The sequence below is a fragment of the Salvelinus fontinalis genome, chromosome 3 (genome assembly GCF_029448725.1).
Source record: "Salvelinus fontinalis isolate EN_2023a chromosome 3, ASM2944872v1, whole genome shotgun sequence".
Lineage (NCBI taxonomy): Eukaryota > Metazoa > Chordata > Actinopteri > Salmoniformes > Salmonidae > Salvelinus > Salvelinus fontinalis.
Window position 1 is genome coordinate 71,148,598 of NC_074667.1, and position 17,084 is coordinate 71,165,681.

Genomic DNA, 17,084 nt, shown 5'->3' on the forward strand with positions numbered 1-17,084 from the left:
GCTAGCACTGGAACAGACCAGGGGAGTTACCCTGTTAGCACTGGAACAGACCAGGGGCGTTACCCTGCTAGCACTGGAACAGACCAGGGGAGTTACCCTGCTAGCACTGGAACAGACCAGGGGAGTTACCCTGCTAGCACTGGAACAGACCAGGGGAGTTACCCTGCTAGCACTGGAACAGACCAGGGGAGTTACCCTGCTAGCACTGGAACAGACCAGGGGAGTTACCCTGCTAGCACTGGAACAGACCAGGGGAGTTACCCTGCTAGCACTGGAACAGACCAGGGGAGTTACCCTGCTAGCACTGGAACAGACCAGGGGAGTTACCCTGCTAGCACTGGAATAGACCAGGGGAGTTACCCTGCTAGCACTGGAACAGACCAGGGGAGTTACCCTGCTAGAACTGTAACAGACCAGGGGAGTTACTGTTACCCTGCTAGCACTGGAACAGACCAGGGGAGTTACCGTTACCCTGCTAGCACTGGAAGAGACCAGGGGAGTTACCGTTACCCTGCTAGCACTGGAACAGACCAGGGGAGTTACCCTGCTAGCACTGGAACAGACCAGGGGAGTTACCCTGCTAGCACTGGAACAGACCAGGGGAGTTACTGTTACCCTGCTAGCACTGGAACAGACCAGGGGAGTTACCCTGCTAGCACTGGAACAGACCAGGGGAGTTACCGTTACCCTGCTAGCACTGGAACAGACCAGGGGAGTTACCCTGCTAGCACTGGAACAGACCAGGGGAGTTACTGTTACCCTGCTAGCACTGGAACAGACCAGGGGAGTTACCGTTACCCTGCTAGCACTGGAACAGACCAGGGGAGTTACCCTGCTAGCACTGGAACAGACCAGGGGAGTTACCCTGCTAGCACTGGAACAGACCAGGGGAGTTACCCTGCTAGCACTGGAACAGACCAGGGGAGTTACCCTGCTAGCACTGGAACAGACCAGGGGAGTTACTGTTACCCTGCTAGCACTGGAATAGACCAGGGGAGTTACCCTGCTAGCACTGGAACAGACCAGGGGAGTTACCGTTACCCTGCTAGCACTGGAACAGACCAGGGGAGTTACCGTTACCCTGCTAGCACTGGAACAGACCAGGGGAGTTACCTTGCTAGCACTGGAACAGACCAGGGGAGTTACCCTGCTAGCACTGGAACAGACCAGGGGAGTTACCCTGCTAGCACTGGAACAGACCAGGGGAGTTACCCTGCTAGCACTGGAATAGACCAGGGGAGTTACCCTGCTAGCACTGGAATAGACCAGGGGAGTTACCGTTACCCTGCTAGCACTGGAACAGACCAGGGGAGTTACTGTTACCCTGCTAGCACTGGAATAGACCAGGGGAGTTACCCTGCTAGCACTGGAACAGACCAGGGGAGTTACCCTGCTAGCACTGGAACAGACCAGGGGAGTTACCCTGCTAGCACTGGAACAGACCAGGGGAGTTACCCTGCTAGCACTGGAACAGACCAGGGGAGTTACCCTGCTAGCACTGGAACAGACCAGGGGAGTTACCCTGCTAGCACTGGAACAGACCAGGGGAGTTACCTTGCTAGCACTGGAACAGACCAGGGGAGTTACCCTGCTAGCACTGGAACAGACCAGGGGCGTTACCCTGCTAGCACTGGAACAGACCAGGGGAGTTACCCTGCTAGCACTGGAACAGACCAGGGGCGTTACCCTGCTAGCACTGGAACAGATCAGGGGCGTTACCCTGCTAGCACTGGAACAGACCAGGGGAGTTACCCTGCTAGCACTGGAACAGACCAGGGGAGTTACCGTTACCCTACTAGCACTGGAACAGACCAGGGGAGTTACCGTTACCCTGCTAGCACTGGAATAGACCAGGGGAGTTACCGTTACCCTGCTAGCACTGGAACAGACCAGGGGAGTTACCCTGCTAGCACTGGAACAGACCAGGGGAGTTACCCTGCTAGCACTGGAACAGACCAGGGGAGTTACTGTTACCCTGCTAGCACTGGAACAGACCAGGGGAGTTACCCTGCTAGCACTGGAACAGACCAGGGGAGTTACCGTTACCCTGCTAGCACTGGAACAGACCAGGGGAGTTACCCTGCTAGCACTGGAACAGACCAGGGGAGTTACTGTTACCCTGCTAGCACTGGAACAGACCAGGGGAGTTACCGTTACCCTGCTAGCACTGGAACAGACCAGGGGAGTTACCGTTACCCTGCTAGCACTGGAACAGACCAGGGGAGTTACCCTGCTAGCACTGGAACAGACCAGGGGAGTTACCCTGCTAGCACTGGAACAGACCAGGGGAGTTACCCTGCTAGCACTGGAACAGACCAGGGGAGTTACCCTGCTAGCACTGGAACAGACCAGGGGAGTTACTGTTACCCTGCTAGCACTGGAATAGACCAGGGGAGTTACCCTGCTAGCACTGGAACAGACCAGGGGAGTTACCGTTACCCTGCTAGCACTGGAACAGGCCAGGGGAGTTACCGTTACCCTGCTAGCACTGGAACAGACCAGGGGAGTTACCTTGCTAGCACTGGAACAGACCAGGGGAGTTACCCTGCTAGCACTGGAACAGACCAGGGGAGTTACCCTGCTAGCACTGGAATAGACCAGGGGAGTTACCGTTACCCTGCTAGCACTGGAACAGACCAGGGGAGTTACCGTTACCCTGCTAGCACTGGAATAGACCAGGGGAGTTACCGTTACCCTGCTAGCACTGGAATAGACCAGGGGAGTTACCCTGCTAGCACTGGAACAGACCAGGGGAGTTACCCTGCTAGCACTGGAACAGACCAGGGGAGTTACCCTGCTAGCACTGGAACAGAGCAGGGGAGTTACCCTGCTAGCACTGGAACAGACCAGGGGAGTTACCCTGCTAGCACTGGAACAGACCAGGGGAGTTACCCTGCTAGCACTGGAACAGACCAGGGGAGTTACCCTGCTAGCACTGGAACAGACCAGGGGAGTTACCCTGCTAGCACTGGAACAGACCAGGGGAGTTACCCTGCTAGCACTGGAACAGACCAGGGGAGTTACCCTGCTAGCACTGGAATAGACCAGGGGAGTTACCGTTACCCTGCTAGCACTGGAACAGACCAGGGGAGTTACCGTTACCCTGCTAGCACTGGAACAGACCAGGGGAGTTACCCTGCTAGCACTGGAACAGACCAGGGGAGTTACCTTGCTAGCACTGGAACAGACCAGGGGAGTTACCCTATTAGCACTGGAACAGACCAGGGGAGTTACCCTGCTAGCACTGGAATAGACCAGGGGAGTTACCCTGCTAGTACTGGAACAGACCAGGGGAGTTACCCTGCTAGCACTGGAACAGACCAGGGGAGTTACCGTTACCCTGCTAGCACTGGAATAGACCAGGGGAGTTACCCTGCTAGCACTGGAACAGACCAGGGGAGTTACCCTGCTAGGACTGGAATAGACCAGGGGAGTTACCCTGTTAGCACTGGAACAGACCAGGGGAGTTACCCTGCTAGCACTGGAACAGACCAGGGGAGTTACCCTGCTAGCACTGGAACAGACCAGGGGAGTTACCCTGTTAGCACTGGAACAGACCAGGGGCGTTACCCTGCTAGCACTGGAACAGACCAGGGGAGTTACCCTGCTAGCACTGGAACAGACCAGGGGAGTTACCCTGCTAGCACTGGAACAGACCAGGGGAGTTACCTTGCTAGCACTGGAACAGACCAGGGGAGTTACCCTGCTAGCACTGGAACAGACCAGGGGAGTTACCCTGCTAGCACTGGAATAGACCAGGGGAGTTACCCTGCTAGTACTGGAACAGACCAGGGGAGTTACCCTGCTAGCACTGGAACAGACCAGGGGAGTTACCGTTACCCTGCTAGCACTGGAATAGACCAGGGGAGTTACCCTGCTAGGACTGGAACAGACCATGGGAGTTACCCTGCTAGGACTGGAATAGACCAGGGGAGTTACCCTGTTAGCACTGGAACAGACCAGGGGAGTTACCCTGCTAGCACTGGAACAGACCAGGGGAGTTACCCTGCTAGCACTGGAACAGACCAGGGGAGTTACCCTGTTAGCACTGGAACAGACCAGGGGCGTTACCCTGCTAGCACTGGAACAGACCAGGGGAGTTACCCTGCTAGCACTGGAACAGACCAGGGGAGTTACCCTGCTAGCACTGGAACAGACCAGGGGAGTTACCCTGCTAGCACTGGAACAGACCAGGGGAGTTACCCTGCTAGCACTGGAACAGACCAGGGGAGTTACCCTGCTAGCACTGGAACAGACCAGGGGAGTTACCCTGCTAGCACTGGAACAGACCAGGGGAGTTACCCTGCTAGCACTGGAACAGACCAGGGGAGTTACCCTGCTAGCACTGGAATAGACCAGGGGAGTTACCCTGCTAGCACTGGAACAGACCAGGGGAGTTACCCTGCTAGAACTGTAACAGACCAGGGGAGTTACTGTTACCCTGCTAGCACTGGAATAGACCAGGGGAGTTACCGTTACCCTGCTAGCACTGGAAGAGACCAGGGGAGTTACCCTGCTAGCACTGGAACAGACCAGGGGAGTTACCCTGCTAGCACTGGAACAGACCAGGGGAGTTACCCTGCTAGCACTGGAATAGACCAGGGGAGTTACCCTGCTAGCACTGGAACAGACCAGGGGAGTTACCCTGCTAGAACTGTAACAGACCAGGGGAGTTACCGTTACCCTGCTAGCACTGGAACAGACCAGGGGAGTTACCGTTACCCTGCTAGCACTGGAACAGACCAGGGGCGTTTCCGTTACCCTGCTAGCACTGGAACAGACCAGGGGAGATACCCTGCTAGCACTGGAACAGACCAGGGGCGTTACCCTGCTAGCACTGGAACAGACCAGGGGCGTTACCCTGCTAGCACTGGAACAGACCAGGGGAGTTACCCTGCTAGCACTGGAACAGACCAGGGGCGTTACCCTGCTAGCACTGGAACAGATCAGGGGAGTTACCCTGCTAGCACTGGAATAGACCAGGGGAGTTACCCTGCTAGCACTGGAACAGACCAGGGGAGTTACCGTTACCCTACTAGCACTGGAACAGACCAGGGGAGTTACCGTTACCCTGCTAGCACTGGAATAGACCAGGGGAGTTACCGTTACCCTGCTAGCACTGGAACAGACCAGGGGAGTTACCCTGCTAGCACTGGAACAGACCAGGGGAGTTACCCTGCTAGCACTGGAATAGACCAGGGGAGTTACCCTGCTAGCACTGGAACAGACCAGGGGAGTTACCCTGCTAGCACTGGAACAGACCAGGGGAGTTACCGTTACCCTGCTAGCACTGGAACAGACCAGGGGAGTTACCCTGCTAGCACTGGAACAGACCAGGGGAGTTACTGTTACCCTGCTAGCACTGGAACAGACCAGGGGAGTTACCGTTACCCTGCTAGCACTGGAACAGACCAGGGGAGTTACCCTGCTAGCACTGGAACAGACCAGGGGAGTTACCCTGCTAGCACTGGAACAGACCAGGGGAGTTACCCTGCTAGCACTGGAACAGACCAGGGGAGTTACCCTGCTAGCACTGGAACAGACCAGGGGAGTTACTGTTACCCTGCTAGCACTGGAACAGACCAGGGGAGTTACTGTTACCCTGCTAGCACTGGAATAGACCAGGGGAGTTACCCTGCTAGCACTGGAACAGACCAGGGGAGTTACCCTGCTAGCACTGGAACAGACCAGGGGAGTTACCGTTACCCTGCTAGCACTGGAACAGACCAGGGGAGTTACCGTTACCCTGCTAGCACTGGAACAGACCAGGGGAGTTACCTTGCTAGCACTGGAACAGACCAGGGGAGTTACCCTGCTAGCACTGGAACAGACCAGGGGAGTTACCCTGCTAGCACTGGAATAGACCAGGGGAGTTACCGTTACCCTGCTAGCACTGGAACAGACCAGGGGAGTTACTGTTACCCTGCTAGCACTGGAATAGACCAGGGGAGTTACCGTTACCCTGCTAGCACTGGAATAGACCAGGGGAGTTACCCTGCTAGCACTGGAACAGACCAGGGGAGTTACCCTGCTAGCACTGGAACAGACCAGGGGAGTTACCCTGCTAGCACTGGAACAGACCAGGGGAGTTACCTTGCTAGCACTGGAACAGACCAGGGGAGTTACCCTGCTAGCACTGGAACAGACCAGGGGAGTTACCCTGCTAGCACTGGAACAGACCAGGGGAGTTACCCTGCTAGCACTGGAATAGACCAGGGGAGTTACCGTTACCCTGCTAGCACTGGAACAGACCAGGGGAGTTACTGTTACCCTGCTAGCACTGGAATAGACCAGGGGAGTTACCGTTACCCTGCTAGCACTGGAATAGACCAGGGGAGTTACCCTGCTAGCACTGGAACAGACCAGGGGAGTTACCCTGCTAGCACTGGAACAGACCAGGGGAGTTACCCTGCTAGCACTGGAACAGACCAGGGGAGTTACCTTGCTAGCACTGGAACAGACCAGGGGAGTTACCCTGCTAGCACTGGAACAGACCAGGGGAGTTACCCTGCTAGCACTGGAATAGACCAGGGGAGTTACCGTTACCCTGCTAGCACTGGAACAGACCAGGGGAGTTACTGTTACCCTGCTAGCACTGGAATAGACCAGGGGAGTTACTGTTACCCTGCTAGCACTGGAATAGACCAGGGGAGTTACCGTTACCCTGCTAGCACTGGAATAGACCAGGGGAGTTACCCTGCTAGCACTGGAACAGACCAGGGGAGTTACCCTGCTAGCACTGGAACAGACCAGGGGAGTTACCCTGCTAGCACTGGAACAGACCAGGGGAGTTACCCTGCTAGCACTGGAACAGACCAGGGGAGTTACCTTGCTAGCACTGGAACAGACCAGGGGAGTTACCCTGCTAGCACTGGAACAGACCAGGGGAGTTACCCTGCTAGCACTGGAACAGACCAGGGGAGTTACCCTGCTAGCACTGGAATAGACCAGGGGAGACCGTTACCCTGCTAGCACTGGAACAGACCAGGGGAGTTACTGTTACCCTGCTAGCACTGGAATAGACCAGGGGAGTTACCGTTACCCTGCTAGCACTGGAATAGACCAGGGGAGTTACCCTGCTAGCACTGGAACAGACCAGGGGAGTTACCCTGCTAGCACTGGAACAGACCAGGGGAGTTACCCTGCTAGCACTGGAATAGACCAGGGGAGTTACCCTGCTAGCACTGGAACAGACCAGGGGAGTTACCCTGCTAGCACTGGAACAGACCAGGGGAGTTACCCTGCTAGCACTGGAACAGACCAGGGGAGTTACTGTTACCCAGCCATAAAGGTGACTAGGTATCTGCCACCCCACTACCACTATCAGATTAGAGCCAAAAAGGAGACTAGGTATCTGCCACCCCACTACCACTGTCAGATTAGAGCCAAAAAGAGACTAGGTATCTACCACCCCACTACCACTATCAGATTAGAGCCATTAAGGAGACTATGTATCTGCCACCCCACTACCACTGTCAGATTAGAGCCATAAAAGAGACTAGGTATCTACCACCCCACTACCACTATCAGATTAGAGCCATAAAGGAGACTAGACATCTGCCACCCCACTACCACTATCAGATTAGAGCCATAAAGGAAACTAGACATCTACCACCCCACTACCACTATCAGATTAGAGCCATAAAGGAAACATCTACCACCCCACTACCAGATTAGAGCCATAAATGAGAATAGGTATCTGCAACCCCACTACCACTATCAGATTAGAGCCATACTGGAGACTAGACATCTACCACCCCACTACCACTATCAGATTAAAGCCATAAAGGAGACTAGACATCTCCCACCCCACTACCACTATCAGATTAGAGTCATAAAGGAGACATCTACCACACCACTACCACTATCAGATTAGAGCCATAATGGAGTCTAGACATCTACCACCCCACTACCACTATCAGATTAGAGCCATAAAGGAGACTAGACATCTACCACCCCACTACCACTATCAGAATAGAGCCATAAAGGAGACTAGACATCTACCACCCCACTACCACTATCAGATTAGAGTCATAAAGGAGACATCTACCACCCCACTACCACTATCAGAATAGAGCCATAAAGGAGACTAGACATCTCCCACCCCACTACCACTATCAGATTAGAGTCATAAAGGAGACATCTACCACCCCACTACCACTATCAGATTAGAGCCATAAAGGAGACTAGACATCTACCACCCCACTACCACTATCAGATTAGAGCCATAAAGGAGACTAGACATCTACCACCCCACTACCACTATCAGATTAGAGCCATAAAGCAGACTAGACATCTACCACCCCACTACCACTATCAGATTAAAGCCATAAAGGAGACTAGACATCTCCCACCCCACTACCACTATCAGAATAGAGCCATAAAGGAGACTAGACATCTAGCACCCCACTACCACTATCAGATTAGAGCCATAAAGGAGACTAGACATCAGATTAGAGCCATAAAGGAGACTAGACATCTCCCACCCCACTACCACTATCAGATTAGAGCCATAATGGAGACTAGACATCTACCACCCCACTACCACTATCAGATTAGAGCCATAAAGGAGACTTGACATCAGATTAGAGCCATAAAGGAGACTAGACATCTACCACCCCACTACCACTATCAGATTAGAGCCATAATGGAGACTAGACATCTACCACCCCACTACCAGATTAGAGCCATAAGGGAGACTAGACATCTACCACCCCACTACCACTATCAGATTAGAGCCATAATGGAGACTAGACATCTACCACCCCACTCCCACTATCAGATTAGATCCATAAAAGAGACTAGACATCTACCACCCCACTACCACTATCAGATTAGATCCATAATGGAGACTAGACATCCACCACCCCACTACCACTATCAGATTAGAGCCATAAGGGAGACTTGACATCTACCACCCCACTACCACTATCAGATTAGAGCCATAAAGGAGACTAGACATCAGATTAGAGCCATAAAGGAGACTAGACATCTACCACCCCACTACCACTATCAGATTAGAGCCATAAAGGAGACGAAACATCAGATTAGAGCCATAAAGGAGACTAGACATCTACCACGCCACTAGCAGATTAGGGGGGGGGAGGGGGGGGGGGGGTGTAGCCTGTTTTCTTGTCCCCCCACTTTGGTTCTGAAATCACCATCACCAAGTGTTTGAGGAAGTAATGTATCAATATTTATAATTTACAAATTGGCTAGGACATAGCCAATGAATATATAGCACAACTTTGGAATTCACTCCCATCTGAAAATGGAATGGTTTTGACTGTTGAAAGTGTACAGAGTAATGTTCTCCTGCTTTGGCCATGCAGTGACCCTCGCAAAAGTGATTTCTGTTCTCGTTATGAAATGATCAACTTTACCCTTTATATCTAAAAAATGACCACACACACACTGATCACTTGAAGCAAAACTACCAAAACTATTACTGAGGGTGAACCTGAACAATTAACATGTTTAATTAACCCAGTTCAGTAGGTATAGCCAGATGAGAGCTGTGTCTCCAGTAGTTGATCTTTATTACTATGCATAGATCACAATAACCTAACAAATGACATACAGTACCAGTCAAAAGTTTGGACACACCTACTCATTCAAGGGTTTTTCTTATTTGTTTTTCTAAAAAAAAAAAAATCTACATTGTAGAATTATAATAATAATAATCAAACTGATGTAGTAACCAAAGAAAAGTGTTAAACAAATAAAATATATTTTAGATTCTTCAAAGTAGTCACACTTTTCCTTGATGACAGCTTTGCACACTCTTGGCATTCTCTCAACCAGCTTCATGAGGTAGTCACCTGGAATGCATTTCAATTAACAGGTGTGCTTTGTTCAAATTTGATTTGTGGAATTTCTTTCCACAAAAATGTCTTCATGTGTTTGAGCCAATCAGTTGTGGGGGATTTTTTTCGATGTGTGGAGAAAGTTGAATCGGGGCATTCGTTAAACAGTAATTTAACTTTGTCTGGCCTAAGTAAGTAATCTGTAATCTGTCTGTAAAAAAAATGTTGGAAAAATTACTTGTCATGCACAAAGTAGATGTCCTAACCGACTTGCCAAAACTATAGTTTGTTAACAAGAGTGGTTGAAAAACTAGTTTTAATGACTCCAACCTAAGTGTATGTAAACTTCCGACTTCAACTGTACATTAAAAGTATGTTCAATTAAATCTAAGTAGAGCCTTAATTTAATAAGGGCAGCCAGGTATAGAGTACCAGTCAAAGGTTTGGACACACACCTACTCATTCAAGGGTTTTTCTTTATTTTACTATATTCTACATTGTAGAATAATAGTGAAGACATCAACACTATGAAATAACACATATGAAATCATGTAGTAACCAAAAAATGTTAAGCAAATCAAAATGTATTTTACATTTGAGATTCTTCAAAGTAGCCACCCTTTGCCTTGTTGACAGCTGTGAAGCCTAGACCCAATGAAACGGGACGATGAGGTGAAGACGTTGATTATTGAATAAGGATCCAGTTCTGGGGACAGCAGAGTTGCGTGGTCTACCGCCGGGCCCTTGATGATTTATACAACCCCATCACACGACGCACAGCCAGCGAGGCTCTCTCACTGTCACTTGCTCTATCTGCACACACAAACACACTCTTTCCTGCCATTGCTCCAAAGAAAAGAATTGGCTTCAAAATATATTTGTCATAATTCCTCCCGGAACAGAGCCCAAGGTCAATACGTTTTTTTGTGATTATTTTAAATACATTTTTAGTTGGCTGCTACGGGCGATAAGATCGTAATATCAGGAGATTGTACAAGTACAGAATCATTATGGTACAGACCAAACCTGGTTGACACCCTGGTTGACACTCCTCTCATACCTTTGTCCTCTGGTGTAAACTCCTTCATCTCAGGCAGGGACTCATAAAAGGTTAAGGTTAGTGGTTAGGGTCACAGATTAGAGGTCAGGGTTTGACTCTTACCTTTGTACCCCGGTGTAAACTCCTTCATCTCAGGCAGGGACTCATAAAAGGTTAAGGTTAGTGGTTAGGGTCACAGATTAGAGGTCAGGGTTTGACTCTTACCTTTGTCCTCTGGTGTAAACTCCATCTCAAGCAGGGACTCATAAAAGGTTAAGGTTAGTGGTTAGGGTCACAGATTAGAGGTCAGGGTTTGACTCTTACCTTTGTACTCCGGTGTAAACTCCTTCATCTCAGGCGGTAGCGATTCGTAGAAGCGTTGCTCCCGGGTGATGAGTGGTTTACACACCGTGTGGTCGTCGTAGCGCATCATACTGGTGTGTCCTCCTACCTGGTGTACGAAGGGTTCTAGAGGCACCCCTCCACACCGCCTGCCCCCCAGCCCCAGGCCTGTCCCAAACCCCAGCCCTAACCCTGCCTGGCCCCCCAGCCCTAAACCTGCCGGGCCCTGGCCAACCAGCCCTAAACCTGCCTGGCCCCCCAGCCCTAAACCTGCCGGGCCCCCCAGCCCTGCCTGGCCCTGGCCCAGTGCCCCCAGCCCTAACCCTGCCCCCTGGCCCAGTGCCCCCAGTCCTAACCCTGCCTGGCCCTGCCCCAATGCCCCCAGTCCTAACCCTGCTTGGCCCTGCCCCAGTGCCCCCAGTCCTAACCCTGCTTGGCCCTGCCCCAGTGCCCCCAGTCCTAACCCTGCCTGGCCCTGCCCCAGTCCTAATCCTGACTGGCTCTGCCCCAGTGCCCCCAGTCCTAACCCTGCCTGGCCCTGCCCCAGTGCCCCCAGTCCTAACCCTGCCTGGCCCTGCCCCAGTCCTAATCCTGCCTGGCTCTGCCCCAGTGCCCCCAGTCCTAACCCTGCCTGGCCCTGCCCCAGTCCTAACCCTGCCTGGCTCGTTCCGTTCTTCCCTGATGCTCCTTCCATGGTGTGGGAGAGGCACATGGCGTTAGAGGATCTGGTGGGGGTGGCAGGGGCGCGGGCTGGGGGGCGCAGGGCGGGCGGCTGGGAGCGCACGCTGCTGCCGGGAGGAGGAGGAGCCAGCCCGCCGGCCGCAATCCAAACGGTTCAATCAGATTGTAGCTCCTCGATGAATAGCACTGGGCGAGGATGTCACACCTTCACCAGCCACCTGAGAGATGGAGGGAAATAGAGAGAGAGAGAGAGAGAGAGAGAGAGAGAGAGAGAGAGAGAGAGAGAGAGAGAGAGAGAGAGAGAGAGAGAGAGAGAGAGAGAGAGAGAGAGAGAGAGAAGAGAGAAGAGAGAAGAGAGAGGAGAGAGGAGAGAGAGAGAGGAGAAGAGGAGAAGAAGAGAGAGAGAGAAGAGGAGAGAGAGAGAGAGAGAGAGAGAGAAGAGAGAGGAGAACGTCAGGCAGAAGTTCTACTAATTGAGGCCTAACCATTATTTCAGCAGGTAAATCAATTAGGATGAGCTGAGTTGGCACAGACATCAGCATGAGGAATCAGAGCCACAACACGGCCGGTTACTTCCCCCTCCCATGCTCTCTAGGGATTGGCTAATGGTGGGTGGATGCCAGAGAGAGATGTGTATCTGTCTGTGTTTAGGCTAAATGGTAGCTAGCCATCTGCAGAGCTCCCTGCTCTGCCTGGATACCCTGTAGACACTTTATTACATTAGCCTGGTCCATGTCAGCACACACACACACCGTCCACACACACACACACACACAGTCCCCACTCTCACACACACACAGTCCCCACTCTCACACACACACACAGTCCCCACACACACACCTAACAGTCAGTCTGACACTCTCGACAAACACACATGAGTACCAGCATCTCTCAACCACCACCGGCCCCCCCCCCCCCCCCATCGTCAACCCCTGATGCCCAGACAATCAAGCTACAGTAAATCTCCCAGACAATCTGCAGTGCACTATGGGTATTGTAAAATAATTCATAACAAGCCATACATCTAAAGACAGTCCCTGGTAATCCCTGACCATTTAGTTTGAGTTCAGTGAACAGACGGTCTGTCTGTTGTCTGTGAAAGGTCATCCCATCTGTAATATCACTCAGTTACATCCAGCCAGCCAGCGAGAGAGAGACACACAGATAGACGGAAATAGAGCAAGAGAGAGATATACACAGAGAGAGAAAGAATCAGGGTCTTACTTGAGTTATTGATCTAACCATAAGCAGAATTGCATTCCAAGCATTTCCCATGAGGCCAGAATGTGTTGCTGTGTGTGTATTGCGTGTGGTCCCATCAGGAATCAGTTCAGACTACAGTACAGGGGGGTCCCAGGTGATGTCAGGAGAGTCACGGGGGTCCCAGGTGTTGTCAGGAGAGTCAGGGGGGTCCCAGGTGTTGTCAGGAGAGTCAGGGGGGTCCCAGGTGTTGTCAGGAAAGTCAGGGGGGTCCCAGGTGTTGTCAGGAAAGTCAGGGGGGTCCCAGGTGTTGTCAGGAGAGTCAGGGGGGTCCCAGGTGTTGTCAGGAGTCAGGGGGGTCCCAGGTGTTGTCAGGAGAGTCAGGGGGGGTCCCAGGTGTTGTCAGGAGAGTCAGGGGGGTCCCAGGTGTTGTCAGGAAAGTCAGGGGGGTACCAGGTGTTGTCAGGAAAGTCAGGGGGGTCCCAGGTGTTGTCAGGAGAGTCAGGGGGGTCCCAGGTGGTGTCAAGAGAGTCCCAGGTGTTGTCAGGAGAGTCAAGGGGGGTCCCAGGTGTTGTCAGGAGAGTCAGGGGGGGTCCCAGGTGTTGTCAGGAGAGTCAAGAGGGGTCCCAGGTGTTGTCAGGAGAGTCAGGGGGGGTCCCAGGTGTTGTCAGGAAAGTCAGGGGGGTCCCAGGTGTTGTCAGGAGAGTCAGGGGGGGTCCCAGGTGTTGTCAGGAGAGTCAGGGGGGGTCCCAGGTGTTGTCAGGAGAGTCAGGGGGGTCCCAGGTGTTGACAGGAGAGTCAGGGGGGGTCCCAGGTGTTGTCAGGAGAGTCAGGGGGGTCCCAGGTGTTGTCAGGAGAGTCAGGGGGGTTCCAGGTGTTGTCAGGAGAGTCAGGGGGGGTACCAGGTGTTGTCAGGAGAGTCAGGGGGGGTCCCAGGTGTTGTCAGGAGAGTCAGGGGGGGTCCCAGGTGTTGTCAGGAGAGTCAAGAGGGGTCCCAGGTGTTGTCAGGAGAGTCAAGGGGGGTCCCAGGTGTTGTCAGGAGAGTCAGGGGGGTCCCAGGTGGTGTCAAGAGAGTCCCAGGTGTTGTCAGGAGAGTCAGGGGGGTCCCAGGTGTTGTCAGGAGAGTCAGGGGGGTCCCAGGTGTTGTCAGGAGAGTCAAGGGGGTCCCAGGTGTTGTCAGGAGAGTCAGGGGGGAGCCCAGGTGTTGTCAGGAGAGTCAGGTGGGGGGGGGGGGACACAGGGCTCAGATGAGAGTTAGGGGGGGTCCCAGGTGTTGTCAGGAGAGTCAGGGGGTCCCAGGTGGTGTCAAGAGAGTCCCAGGTGTTGTCAGGAGAGTCAAGGGGGGTCCCAGGTGTTGTCAGGAGTCAGGGGGGTCCCAGGTGTTGTCAGGAGAGTCAGGGGGGTCCCAGGTGTTGTCAGGAGAGTCAGGGGGGGTCCCAGGTGTTGTCAGGAGAGTCAGGGGGGTCCCAGGTGTTGTCAGGAGTCAGGGGGGTCCCAGGTGTTGTCAGGAGAGTCAGGGGGGTCCCAGGTGTTGTCAGGAGAGTCAGGGGGGTCCCAGGTGTTGTCAGGAGAGTCAGGGGGGGTACCAGGTGTTGTCAGGAGAGTCAGGGGGGGTCCCAGGTGTTGTCAGGAGAGTCAGGGGGGGTCCCGGGTGTTGTCAGGAGAGTCAAGAGGGGTCCCAGGTGTTGTCAGGAGAGTCAGGGGGGGTCCCAGGTGTTGTCAGGAGAGTCAGGGGGGTCCCAGGTGGTGTCAAGAGAGTCCCAGGTGTTGTCAGGAGAGTCAGGGGGGTCCCAGGTGTTGTCAGGAGAGTCAGGGGGGGTCCCAGGTGTTGTCAGGAGAGTCAAGGGGGTCCCAGGTGTTGTCAGGAGAGTCAGGGGGGAGCCCAGGTGTTGTCAGGAGAGTCAGGTGGGGGGGGAGGACACAGGGCTCAGATGAGAGTTAGGGGGGGTCCCAGGTGTTGTCAGGAGAGTCAGGGGGTCCCAGGTGGTGTCAAGAGAGTCCCAGGTGTTGTCAGGAGAGTCAAGGGGGGTCCCAGGTGTTGTCAGGAGTCAGGGGGGTCCCAGGTGTTGTCAGGAGAGTCAGGTGGGGGGGGACGACACAGGGCTCAGATGAGAGTTAGGGGGGGTCCCCGGTGTTGTCAGGAGAGTCAGGTGGGGGGGGGGGGGGCAGAGGGCTCAGAGGAGAGTCGGGGGGGGGGGGACACAGGGCTCAGAGGAGAGTCGGGGATCTGGGATTGAACCTTGACATGACAACATATGCTGCCAGTGGAACTTTCATGGAAAAAGGTTGGATGCATTTATCTATAGGTTTAATCTGCCGAAAACCAATCAGGCTCCTTTTCCATGTAACAGAGAGACAGACACTCAGCTCACCTGACTCACTGGATTATTGATCTGACAATGAACACACAAAACATGTAGGCTACACCTCACAACAACACAAGCTCTCCAAATAATCTACTGTTACTTTCATAGTGAGAAAAATCAGGAAGTAGACCTACTTCATCAAACAGAACAATACGTTTTTCTTTGATGCTGCTATGGCTGATATACCAGTTTTACAACCCAGAGGCAAAGACATTACACAAATAGAATAACATGGATTCCGAAGAGCAGCAAAGACATTAGATTAGTCAAGCCAGCAGTATTGGGAACAGACAGTCAAGCCAGCAGTATTGGGAACAGACAGTCAAGCCAGCAGTATTGGGAACAGACCGTCAAGCCAGCAGTATTGGGAACAGACCGTCAAGCCAGCAGTATTGGGAACAGACCGTCAAGCCAGCAGTATTGGGAACAGACAGTCAAGCCAGCAGTATTGGCAACAGTCAAGCCAGCAGTATTGGCAACAATCAAGCCAGCAGTATTGGGAACAGACAGTCAAGCCAGCAGTATTGGGAACAGACAGTCAAGCCAGCAGTATTGGCAACAGTCAAGCCAGCAGTATTGGGAACAGACAGTCAAGCCAGCAGTATTGGCAACAGACAGTCAAGCCAGCAGTATTGGGAACAGACAGTCAAGCGAGCAGTATTGGGAACAGACAGTCAAGCGAGCAGTATTGGGAACAGACAGTCAAGCCAGCAGTATTGGCAACAGACAGTCAAGCCAGCAGTATTGGGAACAGACAGTCAAGCCAGCAGTATTGGGAACAGACAGTCAAGCCAGCAGTATTGGGAACAGACAGTCAAGCCAGCAGTATTGGGAACAGACAGTCAAGCCAGCAGTATTGTGAACAGACAGTCAAGCCAGCAGTATTGTGACTATCATTGATAATAAATAGAGTAGCGAGGCGGGGGCACCGGTTAGGCGAGGTAATCGAGGTAATATGTACATAGAGTGACTATCATTGATAATAAGTAGAGTAGCAGAAGTGTAAAAATGGGATGTGGGGTCAATGCAAATAGTCCAGCTAGCCATTTGATTAGCTGTTCAGAAGTCTTATGGCTTGGGGGGGTAGAAGCTGTTAAGAAGCCTTTTGGACCTAGACTTGACGCTTCGGTACCGTTTGCCGTGCGGTAGCAGAGAACACTCTATGACTTGGCTGACTGGAGTCTTTGGACATGTTTTGGGCCTTCCTCTGACACCGCCTGGTATAGAGGTCCTGGATGGCAGGAAGCTTGGCCCCCACACTACCCTCTGTGGTGCCTTGCGGTCGGAGGCAGAGCAGTTGCCATACCAGGCAGTGATGCAACCAGTCAGCATGCTCTCGATGGTGCGGTGTAAAACTTTGAGGATCTGAGGACCCTTGCCAAATCTTTTCGGTCTCCTGAGGGGGAATAGGTGTTGTCGTGCCCTCTTCACGACTGTCTAGGTGTGTTTGGACCATGATAGTTGGTGATGTGAACACCAAGGAACTTGAAACTCTCAACCTGCTACACTACAGCTCCGTCAATAAGAATGGGGGCGTGTCCGGTCCTCCTCCTTCTGTAGCCCACAATCTTTTCCTTTGTCTTGATCACATTGACGGAGAGGTTATTCTGGCACCACACTGCCAGGTCTCTGACCTTCTCCCTATAGGCT

At 52.8% G+C, this 17,084-nt stretch overlaps 1 protein-coding gene across 1 annotated transcript in view; it reads right to left on the minus strand.

Moving 5' to 3' along the window:
• The window catches only part of LOC129851377 (inositol hexakisphosphate kinase 1-like), a 129,460-nt gene that overhangs the window by 68,321 nt on the left and 44,055 nt on the right, over positions 1-17,084 (minus strand). The window contains exons 2-3 of the mRNA XM_055917880.1: positions 11,702-12,086; positions 11,170-11,485 (exon numbers count right to left, since the gene is read on the minus strand). Of these exons, the coding sequence (XP_055773855.1) occupies positions 11,170-11,485; positions 11,702-11,899 (514 nt within the window). The 5' untranslated portion in view covers positions 11,900-12,086. The remainder of the gene's footprint in view (positions 1-11,169; positions 11,486-11,701; positions 12,087-17,084) is intronic.